The sequence below is a fragment of the Aythya fuligula genome, chromosome 1 (genome assembly GCF_009819795.1).
Source record: "Aythya fuligula isolate bAytFul2 chromosome 1, bAytFul2.pri, whole genome shotgun sequence".
NCBI lineage: Eukaryota > Metazoa > Chordata > Aves > Anseriformes > Anatidae > Aythya > Aythya fuligula.
Window position 1 is genome coordinate 6,958,256 of NC_045559.1, and position 23,581 is coordinate 6,981,836.

The window sequence follows — 23,581 nt, forward strand, 5'->3', positions numbered from 1 at the left end:
TTGGCGGTGACATGGACAGTGTGGGATCGAGTGTATGCTCGGCAAGTTTGCCGGCAACACTGAGCTGTGTGGTGTGGTCGACACGCTGCAGGGAAGGAACCTGGACAAGCCTGAGATGTGGGTCTGTGTGAACATTATGAGGCTCGACAAGGCCAAGTGCAAGGTCCTGCATCTGAGAGGCTCATCCCCCTCTGCTCTGCTCTGCTCTCCTCAGCCCCCACCTGGAGCCTGCGTTCAGCTCTGGGCCCAGCACAAGGACAGGGATGGATCAGAGCGAGTCCAGAGGAGGCCACGAGGATGCTCAGAGGCTGGAGCCCCTCTGCTGTGGAGCCAGGCTGAGGGAGCTGGGGGTGTTCAGCCTGGAGAAGAGAAGGCTCCGGGGACACCTCCAGTAACATACCCAGGCTCTCCCGACCCTCCTGGCCGGGCAGTGCCGCCCAGAGGCCGCTCGGAGCTGGGGAAATCCCTGAAGGGGGAAGGCGGAGACGGCGGCTGGCGGCGCTGAGCCGAGCCGCCATGGGCACGGCGTGAGGGGGGTGAGTGGGGACGGCGGCGGGCACAGCTGAGGCGATGGGGCCGGGAGGGGACCGCGGAGGTCGCTTGTCCCCATCGCCGGCCTCAGGCGGCCACAGCCGGTGACTCAGCGGCTCCGGGGCGGGCCTAGGGGGAAGGCAAAGGCGAGGGGAGAGCCGTGACTGGGCGCGGAGGCGGCCGCCTCAGCGCCTCCCCCGGTGAAGCGAACTGCGACGGCAAGAGAAAACGAAAGCTGGCAGGGAGGCGGCGGAAATGTAATCCCGGCGGTAAAGGGAACCCAGAGCTTTCCGAGGCCTCCCGGTAGGGCTGTGTGGGTGGACAAGGGGGGCCCCCAGCCCCAGGGAGGGTCCCGCAGCCCCGGCGAGGCTGCTGGGTGCACCCTAGGGACGGGGGGAGAGAGTGGAAGGCGGCTTTGCTGCCCTTAAAGGCTTCCTAGTACGCAGGGGAGAGGATTAAAGCTTCTTTTTACGTTTTGTTCCCAAAGGAAGGGGCTCCCAAAGAAGGGTTTTAGGCTGAGAGACGTCTCAGCGTCTCAGTGTTATTCATCCAAGATGTCTCAGGAATTAAATGCTGTATTCATCCAGCCCTCTCTTTCTGGGGGGGTAAATGGGATATAGAGGCTCGTGGATGTCTCAGCTTTATTCATCCACTCCTCTCTATGAGGGGGTTAATGGGATATAAAGACTCATGGATGTTTTGGAGTAGTGGGGTCAGAGGGATCGGGTGGTCCCTGAATGCTGTGACTGGATGCGCAGCCTGTCTGGAGGCAATAAAAGTGTCACTGTATTTCCTTTCCACGTAGCTATGTGGCAAGAAATGAGAGTTTTCTCTTTACCGACCTTGTAGTGGTCGCTTCAGAGATGTCCAGCAAGGTGCAGAGCCGTCCTGCAGAAAATGGAGAGCATCCCAGGAGCAAAATGGAAAAGGGGACAGACGGTGGGGCTGCCCCCACCCTCAGCACATACACACCTGAAGAGATGGTACAGCAGATGAAAGAACTGATCAATGAGAACAACGAGTTAAAAGGTGAATGTCAATGCAGATCTGTCTGGAAATGCAAAAGGAGTCTCTTCTGCATTTTTTTTCCTTTGCCTTTGAATATGAATTCAGTGCTCATTTGCCCTTGCAGGATAACATATTCTATCTGGGTAGCATTCACTGTACCAGCAACTCTGTAAGTGGCAAGGCCAATTGATAGGACACATCAAGTTGAATCGGTATGGAAGATTAGGGGGAGAACAGCCCACTTTATGGGCTTCAGAACTTAGTTGCTTCAGAACTACACACACAGTCAATATAGCATTGTGTATTTTAGGAGGTTTTGCTCATCAGCCTTTAAGAGCTTTTTTGGTTTGTATTTTAGAATGGTTGGGCATTTACATTACAGATAGACTAACATTTTGTCATAGCTGCATCAGCAAAGTGTATAGTCCACAACACCCAGAATAGTTCTGGTTTGGATATTCTCTGAAAGGTGCTGAATCCTCTCAGGTAGCAAGGGAAATTGAAACAGACTGTTCTACACCGTGTGTAGTAACCACTTTGAAAGTTTAGATGTGGTAGCACCTTCTGTGCTTCAAAATGAAGTAGCAGTCATGGCTGGGTCTGTCTGGGAGAGACCATTAGGTTTCTCTGTAAATGCCTAATGATTTAAGCTTTTTAGGTGAGAAAGCTTTGTTTCGCAATCCCAAAAGTTTAGGTGTTAGATACTTTTTTTTTTTTTTTTTTTTTTTTTTTTTAATAGAGCAAAACCCAAAGGATTTGGGGATTTTCTGCATAAAAGGCAGAGGTACCTAACTGCTTATATGGTAACAGAGCATGAAGTCATGTGTCCTGTGTGCTGTGATTTTAACTCAGTGTTCAATTTCCACCTGAATCATTTTTGGACCTAGTGCAAGTTCTCTGCCTTGGAGTCTCATGAGTATCTGGCAGGAAAGTCGCTTCAAGAAGCACCTCTGGTATTCTGCTAAGAGGTCCTATGCCATATAAGATAATGTTTTAGGACCATAATTGCAGCTGCTGTAACTCATACCTTGCAAAATGGCATCGACATAATGGCAGTCACAGGAATATACAATGTATGAAAGATTTTCAAGCAACTGGCTTTGAGAATGTTGCTTTAAGAAGCAAGTTTGAAATCCTTTCATTAACTTTATAAAAATATTGTAAGCATTTTGCTATAACGGTGCTGTTACATACTGACTCACTGACTTTGTTACATAAAACTTGCCTTCCTAGTCAGGGTGAGCTGACTTTGCTGTGAGTTATCTGTTACATTTTTTTTTTCAACATTTTTAATCAAATCTTGACTGAATGTTCAAGCAGAGTATGGTTGAACATATTTGAGACTTTCAGTTTGATAGCATCTGCTTTCATGCGCTATTTCACCAGTCTAGAAAATCCACTTTCCCTACTGACTCAGTTTCATAATCTCTGTTCGGTAGTTTCATTTGGGTTCATCATGCACATAGCACGTGCAGCAAGATAACGAGAAACTTCTTGTGAGCAATACTTCATGCTTGTACTTCTTAGCTATGAAGTAAATCAAGGAGTGAGGGCGTGTGGGCACGTTATTTCAGCAATGGTTTTAATAGTATTTATTAAAGTGTTAAGGAGCTGTAGTACGTTTTGTTTTAGTTCACTAAGACACATGAGAAGGAGGTTTGCATTTCAAACTTAATTACTGCTTACCCTTTTGATACTGAAGAATGCTGAGCCCATGTAGAGGAAATCTGCTGTTTCATTGACATGTGTTACTGTGAATCAATGACTTGTCTCTGGCTATCATTTAGAAGCCATGAAGTTGCATAACCAAGCTATGAAGGAGCGATATGAGGAACTTTCCATCTGGCGAGAGAAGCAGAAAGAAGAACGAGAATTCTACGAGACAAAGTTTAAAGAAGCAAAGCAGTGCTTGCTAGCCAAGTGCGTTGAAAATGAACAGCTACAGCAACAGCTTCAGAGCTTAAAGGAAAGAGAAGAAGGAGCAGAAATGGTAAATAAGGAAATTGTTGGATTGACACACTTTGAAATTGACTGAAAGGAGCTTTTATGCCCCTTCATCATACTGTGAGGTTTGGAGTTCTGTTAACGTTCTCCATTTTTATCTTTATGCTGTAACAGGTAGTCTTGGCCTGACTTATTTTATGAAGTGAGTCTTCTCAGAGTGTAGTAACAGAACATAGTGCCACACCAGAGATAACTATCATTTTAATAATAATTAATAATAACAGTTAACATTATCAACATAAAAAATAAGAAATGAGCATTTCTTGCCAACTTATCATTCTTTATCTTGTTTACTGTTCAGTTGGCTTCATCCCTCCCTTTCCTCCTTAGATTCTTTCTCAGGAAAGTTTGATTGCTTTCGTTTTTGTGTTTCCGGTGGGAAGCTGGCCTTTAAGCAAAAAGAAAAAAAAAACACACCCTGCCATCTATTTTTATATCTTTCTCCACTCACGAAAGCCTTTTTACTAAGGTTCAGATTAGATTTGTTCTTCAGCTGCTCTATTTCAGTCTGACTGAGCTTTGTCCCTCTGTGTTACGTTTGGCTCTGTAGCAAGTAGTTTCTAACATTGCAGACAATTGCTTAGCAGTCAGGTAACATCAATTCGCAGGTTCTACTGAATACATCTATGGACAAAGCCTGTTAGAGCAAAACCTGCTTTGTGTCCCACATTGTTATGTGAAGAGATGATTAACGAGAAGTTTCATGCAGAGCCAAATCAATCAATACTGGCATGTGGTACAAAATAAATGCAGATTCTCAGTTGCCTGCTGAAGGATGAGTGTATCAGCCTTTCTCCCCACAGAGCCATTCGTAGGATTTCCCTTCCTCTCGTGACTGCCAGTTTTATGGAACTCTGTAAGAAATCTCCCAACATGTACATTGAAATTGGCCAATGAGTTCAAAAGCTGTGAAGGGAATAAGGGAAGTCATGTATAAACATGTGATTGTGCAAGTATGACCGTATTAGGAAACCGGGCTAAAAGTTGTGTTTCAGGATTGTCAGGGAAGCTCAGAATTTAATAAATCTGGAATAGATTTTAAGGGGAAGTAGGGGACTTATTCTGCCCATACCTGTTTCAGAACTTCTTGTACTTCAGATACTTAAAGTATGTTACTGACAGAGTGATCCAACCTGCTTGGGCAATCCGACTAAGTAAAAATAAATCTCTTAATTATCTCATCTGTAAGAGCTCCATAAGGCAATTCTTGATTCTTTAGTGATTCTTTGCAGTTTTATCAGTCAGCGATAATTTAATTTAGTTAGAAACATTTCATTTCTGATCATGATTTTCATTACATTCTTTTTTTTTCTTCTTTTCTAAACGAGAGCATGAAAAAATTTTCTCCTAATCAAAAGACTGACTAAAAATTAGTCTAATTTCTCTCCTCTCACCTCTGTTTTTTTACTCTTTACTGAGATGCATTGTAGTCCCTTGCTACTGCTAAGTGATGTGCCTGTTTCACTCAAAGCACATCACAGATATATACTGTTGCTTTCCTTAGTGATAAAGCAGCATTCAGAGGAGGGTTTCTCGCAAAACTATAGCTCTGGGAGCACTGGTGGCTATGAAACTCTCTTCTTCACTGGAGCTGACTCCTGTCGCAGCCTTTTACAGCCTGAGCACAAAATCACAGTGAGTCATGTGTGTGGGGAAGTATTGCAAGATGAGACACTGTCATCATGGCAAGAGTTTGGAGATTTGGTGTGAATGATGGGCTAGAAAGTAATTCTGACTCCAAGAATTGTTCAGAATTTATACTGATGGAATGTCATATAATAAGGCATTACCAAGAGATAGAAGAACTGGATTACAAAACAGGGAATAAAGAAACTCCAGGGAGAGTTTCGTAAGGGGGAGAGGCATCTAAAGGAAAGGGAGAAGAAAAAGAGGCTTCCTGGTTATGTGGGGGCTTAAAAGAGGCTTTTGAGGATCCTGGGGAAAGGGAAGAGGCAAAAGGTGAGGGAGAGATTAAGTTTGGGAAGCTCTGAGGGACAGAGGCTGGAGCAGAAAGGACATAGAAGTTGGTGTGAAGGTTAGGGATATAGGCAGAAATTTATACGTGGATGTGGAGTACAGAGAAGTAGTTTTATGGTGGTAGAAGATTGAAAGTGGGATATGCAGAAAGTCTTTTTGCCAACTGGTCATTCCTCCCTAAAATCTTCAGTAGGTTTGGGAAAAGAAATAAGGATATGGGGAAAAAAAAAAAAAGCATAGAACAACTGAGACCCTACATGGTAGTGAGAGGCATAGAGTTGGGCAAAGATTTACATCCTAATTATCTGTGCATTCAGCAGACTAGGTCCGTGTTTTCCAGAATCGTGACACTCATCACTTGATGAACTTGGTTGCATAGTTTACTCTTCTTGCTGTCTAGTGAACCAAAGCATAGCTTGGGGATCTCTATACTGGATTTTTCCAGGCAAACCGAATCAGAGAAGTAGGGCAAAGGGACACCACTGTTACGTTCAGGCTCTGTTTGCTGTTTCCTCTTTGTTGGCTAATGCAGGTTTTTGTTTATCCCAGGAGGGCAGCATGGCTCCTGAGAAGGAAGCGAAGCAGCTCAAGTCCCAGGTGCAGCGGCTCCAGGCTGAGAAGGCAGATCTGCTGGCCATCATTTCAGAACTGCAGGTCAAGCTGAACATCTCAGCAGAGGACTCTTTTGTGGAGATTGGGATGAATGTAAGTGAGGGGAATAAAAAGGACACGGTGAGCTGCAGCCAGATACTTTGTTTCAAGCTTGGTCCTAGTGGTTTTTTTTGCAAAGTGATTTTTTCTTCTGCGTTCCCTAGAGGCACAGAAATCCATTTTTTCTACTGTTCTTGTATCTGAGAAATCTTTACAGGCAAAAGGTGAAATGTGAAAATACGGGTCTCTGCTACCCCCTAGTAGCACATCCCTCTCTGGAAAAAAAGTGCAACAAGAAATTAAGAGATAATTTAATTAAAAATTCTTTGCAGTTGTCAGAGAAAACTTCAAACTGCAGGAAAGCTTCAAGGATGCCTTCTCCCTTTTTGCTACAAAAAGTCTTCTTTGGACTACAAAGGTCATGGCTGAGTTTTGCAGTGGGAAAGAAGGGTGGTTCTCTTGGCAGGCAGGAAAGTGAGTGGTTTTTAGGCTTATATTCAAAATCTATTGGCAGTGCTGTTGCTGTGTCATCTCTGCAAGAGAGAGTGGCCATGGAAATTGTTGATGAAAGGAGAAGGCCAAATCTCATTGTTGTTTCTCTTTTCTGATCAGTCCTGAAGAGATACAGGGAAAGGCATGTGAACTATTTAAGTTAACATGAAACTGCTGTGTAGGAGTTCTGTGTTTTATTTATTTTTTATTGCCACCACAGTATTTTTTCCTGGTATTCTTCCTTCCTTAGGTAAATAAAACTATATCCCACTTAGTCCAAATACCAAGCTAATAAGTTTTTTTTTTTCTTTCTTAGGAAGGAGAAATAAACAGAGCTGCAAAAGAAAATCAAGATAATAGTGGTGAAATGCCCAGTAACGTCGCTGTCTACATGTATGTAGATTCTCCTGTGATTCAAACATCTGCAATGTGTTTTGCTTTCACTGTAAGGGATTTTTTTTTCTAGAGGAATGTATAGTAAATCCTGTTTTTCAGTGGCCTTGCATCCCTCCACTGCAGTAGCTCTCCCTTCCTACCACATTGGAAAGACCCCCAGCTCTCTGGCATTTTTCCCTCCTGTTTTTCTAGCTGACAAGAGGGAGTGCATATTGGGGCCAGTTGGCCAGGCAAGTCTACGTGCAGACTTGCCAACTGCCTGCTCCTTTTCAGATTTTTAAAGGAGGCCAAAAAGAGAAGATACAGGCTTCAAGGACTCCTTCTCATCTAGTCACTCTGAACTCTAATAGAGTCATCTACCTGGTTATAATGATACTGCTAAGAATCGGAGGTCTTGTAGCCTTTCAGACCCGATCCCTGCCTGTTCTGCTTGCGTGTTGTTTGTATAAATTTGATCACAGTAGGGCAGGCAGACAGTGCAATGACCTAGTCCTCATTTTTTCAGGGTACTAGGCTTAAGATATCGGCGTTCTGTTGAAGTTACTTCTCAAAATTTGATCTTTACGTCAGCTCCAGGGCACAAGGGACTTTCTTGCCCCTAGTTGAACCTTTACTCCTCATGGACACAGACAGCTGATACTATAAAACTTTCCGTTTGGGATCCTGCCCAATGTGGCAGCTAGGTGCTTGTGGCTGACCTGTCTTATTTACTTTGTGGCCTTGCTTTTGGAAGGGAAGGATATAGAAAATATTCGGGGCAAAGCAGGCTGGAAAACTGTGCTCTGTGTGCATGTTTTCCTTTGAACTCTGTCACCGCCCACTTCATTGCAAAGGAGATCAGCATTTTAATGTAATAACATATTAAAATTTGACCCTCAGCATGTGGGTAAGAAGCTGAAGGCAATAAAACAGTTATGGTCAAGTTATAAAACAAAGATGCTGACTGCAGACCAGGCTGCAAGCATTCAGGTTGTCGTTAGCAGTGGCTTGGGAGAACACTTTGATTATGAGACAATATTCTTTGTGGGACCTGCTTCCCTTCTGATGAGCGTCAGCCATGCCTACAAGAACAGGGGTATATAAACCTCTCACAAAATTTCCTGTGGCACCACGTGTCTTTGTCCAGCACTGAAACCTTAGACTGGTGCTCTTAACAGCTTCAGAGAAATGTGAGCCACTCAGGACAGGTTTATTTCTGTAAGAGTAGGCCGATGCACTAAAAATCCCCTGATAAAAGTTATTTACTTAATATATCCTGGCTGAATGCTGTCTTTGGGGAATTGAATTTTGCTCACCAAAGATACCAGGCTCTCAGGAGCACATACAGGACTGTGCTTTACTTTCTTTTCTGAATTGCAGAACCAAAGTTGTAAACGTGTGCTGTTTTCCAGCTGAGTTTCTGAAATGTATAACCTATATCTGTTACCATATAGTTTGTGAATTTTGACTTTCTGTCTGGATGGACATGGAAGTGGAGACAATAGAATGCAGTGTTTTATCACAGAAAATTAACTTAGTTTATTTTTTCAGAGTGTTTTGTATTTGTTTTGTATTCGTTTCTGTGGTAGCATATGCAATTTTCCAAAGAGCTGTAGAATATGATGGAGGCAAAATACTGAAGGATTTTTATTCTGAAAATGAAAGTAACTCCCAATGTCCATTGTTGTTGGAGCATGCCTTCTTCTCCTGGAAAGGAATGAGACAGAGATAAGAAATGTTGCATATTTCATTGGGAAAAAAGTTATTTTGGGAACATACGGCAGCACTTACCAGAAGGGGATGCCAAGTAGGTCAGAATAAATGCACCGGGTTTTGTATTGTCTCGACTGTTTTTGTTTTCTCTGCTTAAATACCAAATTGTTCCCCCAGCCTGATGAAGGACTGTCTGAGCACTGCACGTAGCAAGGACAGTGTTTGCACGCTCAGGGACTGTGGCTACAGGTTTGTGGGCAGGTCGTGGTTCTTGGGAATGAGCTCTTTGCTCAGAACATTGCTTTTCAGCACTGTGTGAAACTGTGGGCTCTCAGATCAGGTCCCAGAACCACCAGGGGTGAGGAAGTGCTGTCATAAAATCACAGCTGTTGTTACTTACCTCTGGTTTGTTTTGTAGCAGGGGCAAATATGCAGATGAGTCCAAGAATTTGGAATCGGAGGAGCTAACTGTAAGCCAGCTGCTCTGCTGCCTTAGAAATGAAACTCAGAAAAGGGAAAAACTTGAGAAGGAGCTGCAGGATCACAAAGACAGGTATGGAATAGGTGCACTGTAATGTTTTAAGCTGTTTTCTTTCAGGGCTGCTGCAGTTACCAAGTCTGTGGCTGATGGGAGACAAGCTGAAATATCAGCATGACCTGGCTGGGGAATTTCCTGAGCGCTCACTAGTAATAATGTCTTTTTGTCATAGCTCTGATAGGGATAAACCACAAGTTCCGTTCTCTGAGCAAAAGAGTTTCTCTGTCGTATTACCTCCTGTAGCACCACAGATCAAGACAAATTACCTGGTGCCTCTTGGGTTTCAGCTTTGCGCAGGTGATGTCAGAACAATATGAGAACGAGCTGAGGCTGTTCCTTCTGCTCACTCCTCTCTCATTATTTGCTTTTATATGAAAGCAATTTTTGTATCTACATGTGGGGCTTAACCAAATCACTTTGTATAAAACAGGGATTACAGTTCTCATTGTGCTATTGGCAAGCTACGTTTAGCAGTGTGAGCTTGGCAAAGCTCCTCAGAAACATCTGAAATGATTTTAATTCTTAACTTACCTAAGAGAGCACTTTTGCAGTGAGACCTGCGTGAGGGTCCATCACAGCTCAGTTATAGACGTATCAGCATGACTGTTCAGGCGTGGACAATTGCCCAAGCAGTAGCTGCTCCAAATCCCCAGTTTGCAGAGGCAGAGTAACACTTCCTGGACAGTACTTACTACGAAAGGTTAGTGGCTCAGTAATTGTTTCTCCGTGGTCTTCCTAGAAGAGGTAATGAGCCAGAGCCAAATGATTCTTAGAAATCTCAACCTCTGAAAATATCAGACGAAAATAGAGGTAGTATTAATCACTGGATTCAGTGAACAGACTGACTGGTTTTCAGAGAGCCAGCAGTTTTGGGCTGTACCAAAAACCGATCGGTGAATAAATTGATCAGTCACAGAACTGATCAGTGACTGAATGTCATTGCCCTTCACCACACCTGCAGACTTGTACATCCACTTAAATGTACATGCTGGGGGTCCTGTGTTCAACAGGAGGCCCCACGATGGCTTTCCTGCATGATGACTTTCAATTTTGCCCCAATTAATGGCTGTAATCTTGGAAAGGCAGTACATCACTTGCATGAAAACCTCAGTCACAATATATGTATTGAACTGGATTCTTCTGTTTTCCAGAATTTCAAAGCTGGAGAATGAAACAAGCACCTGCCTGGAGAAAGGGACACAAACTGACCAGGAAGAAGAGAGTTCAGAGGCTGTAAGTATCTGTCCTGCTGAGCTGAGTTTTAACAACATACAACTTACGTGTTGAGACCAGCAACTTCAGGGTCTACATTTGCACTTTCTGTCAGGGAGCAGGGGGTAAATATCCTGCATGAGCCATGGAAGTGAATTTTGAACTCTCCGATCCATATCTTATAGGTGGTTCCAAATTACACCAGCCACGCAGAAGGGGTAAGATGGATGGCCAAGAATTAGGGAAGTGTGGCATGACTTCAGGTGCACCTCATTGTCCTGGCCTTGCCCATTAGACAGAGAAGGATGCAAACATTTCTGCCCCTGCAAAATCTTCTAAACTGGATGAATTTTCTAACTGCTGACTAGGTCAGCTTTTAGATGAGAATCACTGACAGCTGACTGTAAAACAGACTTTAAACGTGGAGCTCATGTGGAAGCTGGTATGATTTTTTTTTTCATGGTTCTGGTGAGATGCAGTGCGATGGGGGAGCATAACTATCTTGGGTAGTGACACAGATATGTGCAAACTTAGTCCTGATGTTTTCAGTTAAGGCTTTGAATGGATTTGGGGTTGGGATTCAGCTCCAGATTCAGACATCTAAATTTACGTGCCTACAGTTGTAGGCCTCTCCGTGTGAGCTAAGTGTGCTCCTTACCTAAGGGCTAATATCAAGGTCAGCGTAGTGGCATCCTTGTGGCAGAACTCACTCTTTCCATGTATGTGCTGTTGTATGTGCCCCTTCAGAGGGTTCTTGTCAGCTTAGTTCCATGTTTTCTCCCTCTTGTAAAATGTAGGTATTTAATGAAACAGTGTACGGTTGTGACTCTGAGGGCTCCACAGTTGGAAGACATCCTGGGGAGAGAAGGAAGTGTTTCTCAAAGCTGCTTTACTCTGTTTGGAGAGTGAGGAGTGGCTGGGCTAGAAGAGGCTAGAGAACATCTGCCAAACACTCATGTGGACGGTAACTCAAGCCAGGTCTCCTGAGATGAGGCATCTTAAAGCACCACTGCAGTTACTGCTCTGCCATCCCTGGGAGGCTGCTTGCAAACTTCCCAGAAACAGATCTAGAAAGCTGTGATTTTGGTGTTCCCCTTTCCTGAGCTAGGAAATGGTTGTTGGAGAGAGGCAGTCTGTACTGTGTGATGGGATTTTTTGAGTCACCTTAGTCTTTTCCTTCAGCAAGATTGCTTCCCAGAAGTATGCGACGATAGTGTCCCAATTAAGTAAAATATCTTGAATTTTGATGGCTTTCGTGAGGGAGCAAAAATTCACAGTGCAGCTTTATTAGAAGGCAGACTTTTGCCAGTGATACATGGTTTCATTTGCTGGCATGCTTTCTGTTAAAGAAATTGCTGCTGTCTGCAAATTGAAATGCCATCACCTTGCAGAAATGAGTGCTTTCCTCCGTGAGTCTGATTGGATTTGCTGGATTGCTCAATAAAATATTTTTGTGGCTTGCTTTGAAGCTATGGTGGTAGAAGAAAGATCTCTTTTTGCTTCAAAGATATAAAAAGCATAGATATAAAAACACAATGTGGTTTGTGTTTACACCATCATCTTCAGTCCCTTTTGATTGGCATGACTGGCAAATGATGTTGGCTTTGGCAGCTTATGGAGGGTGACCTCCTCAACACCCGTCAGTAGAAAATTGTGTTCTGCCTACCTGTCAGTCTCACTGGCTCTGTTCCACACTTCTGCTGGGAGATAAAAGCTGGAAGTGTTCACAAGTCATCATGGATGAATGACTTCTGTTGCTTCAGTTGCCTGGTGCAGTGGTGGACTTTCTCTGTTAGAAAAGTGAAAATTTTCTTCAAGGATGTAAAACAGCAGCAAACTCTTGCTACACCTGGTGTCTTTTTCAGCCACAGCCACCTAGCTTACTCCCAAGCTGGATTGGAGACTTCCCATGCATTTGAGAAAAAACATTTTCAAATAAAATTCGAGTATGAGGGACAATTACACTGATGCTAGCATGATCATTAGATCCTGATGTTTCTTTAGAAAAGCTCAAGGATGTGCCTCGAGAAACCACAAAGCAGAAGGAGGCAAAGGTTTCACCTCTTCTAGAGTGTGGGAATATATTTTAGCAACTGAAACCCTGAAATGTTTCAGGAGGAGGAGAACACTGCTCCTGTTTCTTTCCTCCTACTACTTTTTGCCTGTCTTTTGGATCTTTTGGTCTGAAGCCCAAACAAGAGACTCACAACAAAACTGGTAAACTCAGAACCATCTAGGTTGGAAAAGACCTTCGAGATCACCAAGTCTGATTAATAGTTGTACTAGAAATCATTTTCTTCTTGATTTGCAAAGTTGATTCCTGAAGAAATGGTGATGGAGTCACCATTTTTTTTAATTTTTTTTCTGCTATAAAAAGCTAGAGCCGTAGACTTCCAGTTCTGTGACACTCGTGTAGTGTGGCAGAGGCTGGTGTGTTTAATCTGCCTCTAATTCTCTGCTTCCAAACTGCTTCTTCCATTCTACACATGCTGTCACACCTCTAAAGAGCTTACTAATGGTAGGAAACTAACCTACCTAAAGATACCCATGTGTTTATGTTTCTTTGACAGACTAAATGCTGTTTAGATGAGTGGCAGTAATCACTGTCTGCTTTGCCCACAGGTTTTAAATCATGAACTCTGAGGAAGGAAATGTAGATGTGTTACACATCTGTATTCTAGACAAGAACAATAGACATGTCTTAGAGTCACAAATGCTTTATGAAAGTGTTAAGGGCAATGTTAATGTTAAAGTGTAATGGGGTTCTGCCACGTTTAGGAATAATTGCTAACTGTGAAGTCTTGCAGAAGTAGCCTTACTATTGAACATAAAGTGTAATGGTGCAGACTGATTCATGCTGTTTTCTCTAGAAAAAGAAAACTTCTAACCAGTACATCCTGGTTAGATCTCTTAAACTGCATTTTTTTTGGTCTTTAATTATCCATGTATATTTTTCCATATTTATTCTCTAAAAGGTTGGCAGTGAAGTAGAAGCCCTGAATACTCAAGTTTGCGCTCTGTTTAAAGAGCTTCAGGAGGCCCACGCGAAGTTAAAAGAAGCAGAATTGATTCAGAAGAAGCTTCAAGAAAAGTAAGGTTCAGAAGAACAAAAGTTTTGCTGTGACACCCAGTAAATATTTGTATGACATCTCCCACCTAGGGAAACTCGCTAACTCTACAATACCAACTTAAGTATCTGTCTCATAGAAATGCTGTAAAAGATTGCTCCTTCTTTGTAAATAGAGATGAAAGTACAGAAATACAGAAATTGTCAGCAAATCCAAGCTGCCAACCTAGTTCTACAAATAGAACCCCGCTGCCTGGAATTTGATCATTTGGGTTTTAATCCTTCCTGTCATAAAGACAAGTCTTGTTTTCTGCTTCACATAACCAATCCGTGTGCTAGTCTTAGGGGAAGAAGCTGAGGGACCTAGTTACAAGCCTTTTCACATGAACTGTCTGTGCTTTTCAAGATTGATCCTCTAGGTCATAAAAAGTGGTTACAAGAACCTCGCTGTATTTGCTTAGTTTTCTGTCAAATTCCAGTTCTTTGAAATTCATAGTAGTAAGAAAAAAAAAACAAACATTAGGTTTAGTAGTTTTATTTTCTGATGGTTGTGTACAGATTTATTTTGTATTTCTTTTTTCTTCATCAAAATAAGCCTTTCAAATTAATTCTTTTTCTACAACACCCACTTCTGCCAAATTCATCAGGAAAAGGGGATCAGGGTGGATCAAGCTTTTTCTTTTTCTCTGTTGTTCTGTCAGGTGCCAAGTACTGGAAATAATGAACTCAGCTGCTGCATCAGAATTGGAGGAGAAGCAGCAGCTAGCATACACCATCAAGAAGCTGGAGCTGCAGGTGGAAAGCGTGCAGGCAGAGGTCAAGCTAGAACAAGCCAAGACACAGGAAGAAAAGTGAGTATGACTTGGTTTTGTATCCTGGGGAGATGTTGCCACTCCCTTTCATGTGCAACATGGAGTGTAAGCTGTATGTGTGTAGGCTGAACTGTCTGCAGGTACTGTTGTTGGCTGCTGGAGAAGCTGCTCGTTACCTGGTCTGTCTGGTTCTTCTCCTGATGAATTCTCCATCACTTGAAGTCTCTAAATCTAGGCATCAGTGTTTTCCTAAGAGAGGTGTTAATCTGGAATGGAATTGGTGAGCTTGATATAAAGATATCTTCAATCTAAAATGCAGACCATCAGTAAGGACATCTGTTTGGACTCAGTCAAGGGATGAGCAACACACAACTCCTTGGAAGAGAGATGTTGAGAGAATGGAGCACAACTTTTTTCTCATCAGAACTACAGATTAATTTGCAAAGAGTTGAGCTATTTTTCTAAAGACTGATAGATTTAGATTTGTGTATACGTTTCTAACTCTTAAAACCCTAGGAAATTGAAATTTTACAAGGAAGAAAAAAGTCTTCAACTGGGACAAGTGGGATAGTTTTGCAAAATGAAAGATGGTAAAAAGAGCACCAGATCTTTCAAAGAACTCCTAAGTGTTTCAAACTTTTGCCTCTTTCCTTTTCAAAAACAGGACAAGAAACAGTAACTTGCAGGATGCATACAGCAAAGTCCTTTCTGAACTCACTGAAGCAATGAAAACAATCAGTGAAATGAAAATCAAAGAGGTAAACTCATCACCAGAAGAAATCATAATGAATTAGGGGGGAGTGGGAAGGGATGTGAGAATGTATCTGGGAATAAATTCAGGCAGTTGTGATCCCTTCACATAACATAGCATGCAACATAGCAGCATTGCTCTGAGAAAAATAGATTCTGTGCTGTCAATTACAGAAAACTTACTGCACATCAGTACTTACGTGGTGTTTTCTAGATATGGTTTAATCTGCAGTGCAATATGAAGTCCAGTCCTTGGAGATCAGTGATACACAAAGGCATATGTGTGTTCCCACAGCATAGTTCGTAAATGTAGGAGGGTAGAGCTCTAAACATGTTTGTTTTTTTTAAATAGAATGTCTACAATATGTCCTCTTCATAACTGAGGCTCCACATAAGTGCCAGATTTTGGAAAGTGTCCTTTGGAGGGTCCATTAGGGAGTTCTGTTTTGACTTGATACCATGTAGTTTGAAAGCTCAAAAAGAATTTATAAATTGAAAGATCAATCACTACTTCTGTCTTAGTGCAAGTTGCTTTGATGGCCATGGAGTTGAAAGCTTTTCCGAGGGCAGTAGGAGCAGGTAGCGAACTTCCACTTCAAGCAGTGTCATATTCTGAGTTCATCTCCTAATCATCGTTCCTCCTTGCAGCTGGACAGAGTGGATAAAGCCGTGGTGGAAGAACTGAATGCAAAGGTGTTGCTGGCGGAACAAGCCCTTGCTGCAAAGCAGCTCCAGATGGATGAAATGAAGCAGATAATTACGAAGCAAGAGGAGGACCTTGAAACCATGGCTGTGCTGCGTGCTCAGGTATGAGTTCTCCTTTGAAGTTGGCTAGTTCCTCCATACACTATTCAGAAACCAGAAGGAGCTATTTAATGGCTCAGCCTGGAATATTGTGTCTGTCTTTCCTCAGTTCCAAAGCACAAATCCCTTACTCAGCCTACAGATCCCTGCAGAGCCTGTACCACCACGTCCTACAGTTATGTAGAGTACACCAGAGCACAACACATAAAGGCTGGGACTAAATGTTTTCATATTTAAAACCACTGTCTTAAGAATCACTGCATATGTTTTAGGGCTTATTTATTCAAACCTAACACTGTGTGAAAACAGTGTCTAAAAAGGGGCTGCCTCACCTTTAAGGCAAAGGAAAAAAAAAAAGGCATCTTGGTCTGGTTCCACTCCTTATCTGTGCCACCAATTTGTCAGTGTCATAGGTCAAGTCACCTCCTCACTGCTGTTCTGTACCTCATTTCAGCATCTACACCAGTTGTATGGTCCCAGTAAGACCCCTGAAGTCTAAATGGAGAAGCTACTCAGTCTTCTTCACCTCATATACAGTGCAGCTGAATATTTTGCATTACATAGGACTTCAGGAGTGTTTTAAGTAGATGCAGGCTATGATAGAGGTTTACTTTTTTGGCATGTAATATATGACTTGGTTCAGTCTCAGTTACAAATTCTCAGCACGCTTCAATTTCTCTGATCAGATGGAGGTTTATTGTTCTGATTTCCATGCTGAGAGGGCAGCAAGAGAGAAGATCCATGAGGAGAAGGAGCAGTTGGCCGTCCAGCTGGCATACCTGCTAAAAGACCAGCAAAACCTTGAAGATCTTGGCCGGTGAGAACAGATTTTGGCTGAGCCGTCTTTGGATTGTCTCATTATCCCATATGCTGGGGATGACCAGTGTTATGTTGTTAGCATCTCAGTAGAAAGGCAAACGAGTTTATAGACATGTATTTCTTGGTTAATTTGAATTTTAAAAGAAAAAAAAAAAAAAAAGAGTTGGCTGACTTCTCTATTTTAGTTTTGTGATAGAATCTCAGAAGCACAGTAGCATAAGGCACGTCAGCTCTGACTTGGATACCTCAGCAAGATTTCACTTTGGATGACTCATACTTGGTCCATTCTCCTTGCTGATTCAGTTGAATTTCTTCGGGTTCTGGCCTCAGTTTTAGTGGTGAATCTGCAGCTAAGCTTGCTGTATGTGTGCCAGGGATATGTGTTGCTTCTCCAAGTAGTAGTAATAAGTGAGCATATGCAGTTTCAAGTACTGTAATGCCTTGTAGTTGCACTTTTTTTGCGCTCTTAACTGTAAAATAGAAGAAAGAAATATTAACCATGTGTTCTCCACTCATCTTGTGTAAGCCCTGGATACAGGAAGAGTGACCAGAATTTGAAAAATCAATTTACATATCAGGTTAACAACCCTCTGAACACATTCTCTTGTAAAACTTGCTTTTCTCCTTTAATCGGATTTGCAGTTTGCCTTGAGTGGCTCAGAGTTTTCCAGAGGAGTATCCCCTGGATTCCTGAGTGCATAGCTGCCTAAATCCTGCTGGTGTCAGTTTGACCCTGATTTCAACAGGCACTGTCTCACAAAGCAGCAGTGTTTCTAGGTCCTGTGTCACAAAGCAGCAGTTGTGAACTAAAAGCATGACTTGTTAACATGAGTTACTTGCAAATCTCCTGATTTATTTTGAATCCTCTTAGCTTTTCTGGAGGCAAAGGGAAGATACCTTCCGTTCTGCCTTCTTTTTCAGAGCCCTTTTAATTGACTTATTTCTTCTCCTCAGAAACTCTTTGGCGGAGATGCAGAATCGCCACGGAGCCAGGGCACCAGAACAGGAACGGTCACCTCGCCTTGTCCAAAGAGGTACCATAAGCACCCTCCCCTGCTCACGGGGTCAGGCCTTGCTGTGTTCAGTTTAAAACAGCTTTGCTTGCCTGCAAGCAGCTCCCCAGCTCCCTTATTTTGGCAACTGGGTAGCTGCAGAGAGTGTGATTCTCTGGCCATTGGGAGTCCTCTTTCAACTATTGCACAAAAAGAGCGGAAAAATAAAGTAATGTAACAGGTAATCATTTATCTTCTCTGCTTGCAGGAACTGGTAGTCAAGAATGGCCAGAGCAGCGGAATATCTCAATGTATTCATGCCCAAAATGTGAAGAAATTCTACCTGATCTGGACACGCTGCAGATTCACGTTATGGACTGCATTAATTGAATAATGCCCTCCAGTTCTTCATCTACTGGAATTTCACTTGCCAAATACAGTTTTATTATTTTTTTTTTCTGCTGAAATAATGCTCATCTCTACATACAGTGAAGGAAGTTTTCAGGTTTTTTCTCATCCTGTGAGAAAACAGGAAAACTCCTGCCCTACTCTGCACTCACTGATCTTGTTGTAATCTGCTTTAGGAAAAGAATTTTTATAGGTTAACAACATGGATGCATTAAGAAACTCACAGAGTGTCTGCTGTAATTAAATCTGTAAGGAACATTCCCCTGATGTGCTCTGCTCTTATGGCTAGTCCACAGAACTGGGCTGAATTACTGAAATCAGAAGGGAGATGAGATATATGCTGATCAGTTAAACTACTGTAAGCCTGTAAATACTTCATCTGTCATATACTATCAATCAGGAAACTAATATATTAAAAAGCTGTTTGAGAAGCTTCCAGTGAAACTAAGTACTGTCATATTCATCAAGCATTTAAAATGAACCCTGCTATTTCTCCAGATGGCAGTTTTATTGCTGCCCTCGTGACCATACTAATCTGGTGTTATATTTTTGATGGCTTATGTAACTTCTTGCTTTAGCCGGATGTGGGTAAGGTTTAAGACAGATCATTAAGGTCTGATATATGTAGCTCCTGGTGTACCCAAGTCACTGGATTTTATAGAACTTTATTTTTAAGGTGTTGTCTTGATTATTCTTTGTTGTAATAAGTTTATTTGAATCTGTACAGTATTGTGCTAGAAAATCTGAAATGGATGTAACCTAATTTAAAGAGAGGAGTATAATGGATTTTCACATCTCAAAATAAATCTATTGCAAGTATAAAATTATCTATGCCTGAGAATACTTTGGAGGCTAAAAGAAGATTGCTAATCATGTAGAAAGAACTGCAGTATGTTAGTTCTGTTCTTGACCTCACTTCTGTTTTATCTCAACAAAAAACAGTTCCTAACATGCTCTTACAGAAGGGAGAGTAATAGACAACTAACGAAATATAAATGAGCATGAACAGCAGGAAACATTATGGGATCCATATCAACGAATAATTTAGTTTCTTTTGCAAATAGCTAAAATTTGCAGTCCTGAAAACTGGCAGCAAATGGAAGCCAAATGTGTGAAAGCCTTTGAGCACCCAAAATGGCATCTTCTAACAGCATCATCTTCTTGCTCAAGGAAAGTGTTGGTCACTTGGGCATTTCCCAGGTGGAAGGAAGCTTCCACATGGCTTTGGACTGATCTGCCAGCCTTGGGATAAGGAAAGGTTTTTATGAGATTTTTATTTATTTCCTCCACTGTTCAAAACTGAATCTCTAGAAACAAATATACCGAGGTAACACCCTTTAACTGCATTACAACAAAGTAATTAAATCTCTCCCATCTTGTTTTGGGGCAGTCTGTTTGTCTTGCAGAGGGCACCAACAGGTTTGATTTGTGCCTGGTCCATTTCTTCCCAGTTTTCAGAATTGTGGGCTGGGTATTCAGAAGGAGCAGAGTAGGATGATTACACTAAACTGAAAATGAAAGTTCAACATTGTATTCTTAATACCAATTTATTACTTCTTGGTTCACCCTTCCACTTCAAAGTCCACATTATAATAAGCCCGAATGCTTCCTGATTTGACATTACAGTGCACTGGTCTCAGACGTGTTGGATTGCCAGAGTTAGGAAGCCTGAATTTTCCTCCTTTATAGATGGTGTGAACTGCAGACACTTGGACCTCTGGAAGAAGAAATGCAGGAAAGATTGCATTTATAACTACAGCACTTTTAGCAGAGTAGGTTTAGGTAGGAAAGTGCCATAGTTGTTATAAATTGCTGATATTACAGAGTCTGATGAAAATGCTGACTTTTCAGCATCAGCCTAATAAAATGGTAGAAAGTGTATTTAATAACAGAACATAGCAAATCGTGGTAAAAGACTATTGTAGCATTAATTATTCACCAAGAAAGCCTCAAGTAGTCCAAAGGGGAAAATTAGACAGGAACTGCTGTCTCTGATGATGTGATATGAATAATCACTGTGCCCCATCACAGGAGTTACAGGGAATAGCTTTAGATTTAGTAAATCAGGTGAGGGACAAAAGATGGGACAGAATAAGATGAGTTCAGGATTTCACAGATCTCCATCAATGCCATCTTTTTTTCTTTCATTTGAGAAGAACAGCTACTTCCATATCTGTTATGTAGATAATCATGCAATACAATTCAGATAGAGCATATCTTGAAATGTCTTAAATGTAAGGACAAGTTATATAACTACAATTAGCAATGGTTTTAGCCTTGAAAGCTGAGGTATCTCAGTTTCCACATACACCAGAAATGATGAAAGTATCTGCAACTATTGAGCTACAGAAGGACTGTCCTTTCCCTGCAAGCATTAAGCCAGGAAAGTAAGACTCAGTGTTCAAACACACTTTCATACATCTGGCACCCTAACTTGAGCATTGTATATAGGAAGGAGTCATGCACTCACCCTCTGTGACATTGCTTATGAGTTATGTCACCTGTCTATAAGAAATATAAGACTGCTCAGTCATCAACAGTGGAATGTATGTGGCCTTTACTGCTGACATTTCGGGGAAGAGTTTCACTTTCAGACACACTGAATTCCAATTTTAAGAGGTATTGGCTAAAGGAAACACATACAAGAATTGTACAACCTGTGAGAGAGATTAATGTGCAGTAAAATTTGTATAGTTTATATCATCCGACAATGTTTAGCTAAAGAGAATGGAGCAACTCTATAGGAGAAAGCCTTAAGGATGCTGGATACAACAACTGAATATGCAGTGTTATGGCAGATATTTTGTACTGGTACATGACAAATTCTCCTGTCAATCCACTTCAAGAAATAAGCACTTATCCAAATGGTCCTATGGATGAAGATCCAATCACAGAGGAGAAAACACTGAACAGATCAATAGCAGAATTAGAAATAAAAGTTTGGTAACTCAATATCTTGCTTCAAACCTGAAATCGAAAATATTCTAGAGTTGATTACTTCAAAACAAAGACCCCGATACTGTAAGATTTACATTTCAGTTCAAACAGATTAATATCCTTAAAGCATACACAAGAAAAATATCTGTAGTATTTCTTCGGGGAAAAAAATATTCCTTCAATGTATTTTAGTTTGCAGAGACAAGCATTTCTCATATCATGCTGTCAATGAACTCTCAGCTACCAACACCAGGAAAAATAGTCCTTTTTTTGCCCTTGTAATTAAAGTTTTTGTTTATTTATTTGCCTTTTTAAGAGGATTTGGGGGTTGGACACAATGATAGGGGTTGGACCCGATGATCTCTTGAGGTCCCTTCCAACCCCTACAATTCTCTGTGTGATTTGTTTTTATTTTTGAGGTTGTCGCGTTTGTTCAACTTCTCTATTGTAGCGTCTGGATTCTTGCTTTCTGTTAGCTATAGCTCATGCTCTCACACGTGGCTTCATCCATAATTTCAGGTAATGCAAGAGCTGACTGAAATCTGTTGTGAAGAGATATTCATCGGCTTGGTTGCAACCTTCTTCATCAATTACAAGCACCCCCAGCAGATGCAATCTCTTATTGACTTTTAATTAGTTCCTTGCGACAGTAGGATTTATGGGCTTTTTCCTTGAATCCAATTTTATTACAGGAACTTTGCAATAGTTATGGATTCTGCAATGATCAAAAGCTGTTGGAAGTGCTACTAGGCCAAAATCAAACTAATAGAATGTTAATAGAGCTCATTTCATCTGAGGAGCGTTAACCTTAATGAAAACACAGAAAATCAATGTGAAAGGCCAAAGGAGGAATTACTTATACATCTGTCAAGCCAAAATTAATCATTTTAAGAGGCTTCGGTAAGAGAAGGGATCTTAGCACAGGAATACCAACAGGACAACATGTGCACTGGCTGAAGCAGGTCTTCATAGAGAGATCAGGTACTGGCTCTAAGATCACAAATCAGGAGGGACAAGGAACTGCAAGAAATAAAGCCACGATACACTGAAAGCTGCTAATGCAATAGGAAGGATTATTTTTTCTGTAGATGTCATCATTAACTGCAGTCCATTTAACACAGAGGACAAATGACCTATCATGACAGGTTACCATGGTCAGCAGATACTCATTAGCACAAGTTTAAGAGTAATTTGCTTTCCCTTAGACGACAAATAAGATAAAATGTTTTTGTCCCTTAAAGTGACTAGACTCTACGTGCCAATGAAGGACTTGCTACCTGTCACATATCCCTGTTTTTAACAAGACATTCCTGCTGTCACAATGTGTCCCATGGTCAGCACCCTATCTCAGTGTGGAACAGGAGACAGAAGTCCAGGTTTAAAATCCAGGCTGGGAAGAGGCCAGGAACAGTCCTGTAGTTTGGGTTTGAGATTTGTGAGCAGGAAAGTACCTCTGGATTTGCAGATCTCAAATCCCAGGGCAGGCAAGCCAGTTTGAGAAATGCCTGGGTAGGAGAGCCAGGTATCTCCAAACGTACCATTGCCTACCCAATGATTCCCACCCACCAAGATGGGCACCCATCTTCCTATCCAACAAGATGGGTACAAGGTGGTGGATATGCCTGAGCTATGGGCAATTGCTGCAGCTCTGATGGGGCCAGTGGGTCAGGGAAACCTCGGCCTGCAACCAGGTCCTACGGCTGTCCTCCTTACTGGGACAACCACCCAACCGAGCCTTTCAACCACCCAAGTGGTTGAAGTTGTCTGTCGTGCATCCATCCAAGTGGGTGCATCCATCCAACCAAGCCTTTCAGACACCTAACTGAGCTTCTCAGCCACACAACGGAGACTCTCAACCACTCAACTGAGCCTTTCAGCTACCCAATGGAGCCTTCCAACCACCTAACAGATCACTTCAATCACCCAACTGAACATTTCTCTATTTGCTTAGGATATTTGAGTGCATCTTCATATTTTTTCTAGTCATCTGCTGGAACTTCTTCATGATTCCTTCAGTTCCAAAGAATTTCTGTCTTGTCCTTAATTTACCTTTTCTAACCAGGTACTGGTACCACTGGCCTTCAAATACCAGCAACACCATCTCTTTTTTTTTTTATATATATATCATCCTGCAGGGTTGACAATACCCTTGTGGTCTGAGTCCACCTCCTCCCATTTTTGGAGCAATTTTGGGGTGATTTCCGTGTACAGTAACAAAAACAAGACTAAACCACTAATTTGGGGGCGATTTCTGTATATGGTGACACGAAAACACTAAATTCATACATATTCAGGTATCTCATTTTTCACAGAATCTTGGATGCTCACCCCAAAAAAAACAAACAACAAAAAAAATGAGACCCCACCCCACCCCTCCATCTGCCCACAACCAAGATGGCGCCCGGCTGCGCCCCCCTATAGCTACCAGGACTAAACATGGCGCGGGCGCAGCGCCCGGTGGTGCCGGCGCGCATGCGCTGAGCAGGGGCGG

The 23,581-nt window shown here is 42.0% G+C and overlaps 1 protein-coding gene across 3 annotated transcripts; it reads left to right on the plus strand.

Moving 5' to 3' along the window:
- The first annotated feature begins 421 nt into the window (after positions 1 to 421).
- Positions 422 to 18,980, plus strand: OPTN (optineurin). Of its 3 annotated transcripts, none has more exons than XM_032198286.1 (14): positions 422 to 536; positions 1,381 to 1,560; positions 3,327 to 3,529; positions 6,070 to 6,225; positions 6,980 to 7,056; positions 9,170 to 9,304; positions 10,441 to 10,522; positions 13,477 to 13,592; positions 14,270 to 14,419; positions 15,045 to 15,138; positions 15,779 to 15,937; positions 16,621 to 16,751; positions 17,708 to 17,787; positions 18,014 to 18,980. In XM_032198286.1, the coding sequence occupies exons 2-14, from the start codon at positions 1,395 to 1,397 to the stop codon at positions 18,133 to 18,135; spliced, it is 1,671 nt and encodes a 556-aa protein (XP_032054177.1). In that variant the 5' UTR covers positions 422 to 536; positions 1,381 to 1,394; the 3' UTR covers positions 18,136 to 18,980. The 3 variants fall into 3 exon arrangements, with proteins under 3 accessions (XP_032054177.1, XP_032054169.1, XP_032054184.1); XM_032198278.1 differs by lacking the exon at positions 422 to 536 and adding an exon at positions 673 to 834; XM_032198293.1 differs by lacking the exon at positions 422 to 536 and adding an exon at positions 673 to 800.
- The last annotated feature ends 4,601 nt before the right edge of the window (positions 18,981 to 23,581 follow it).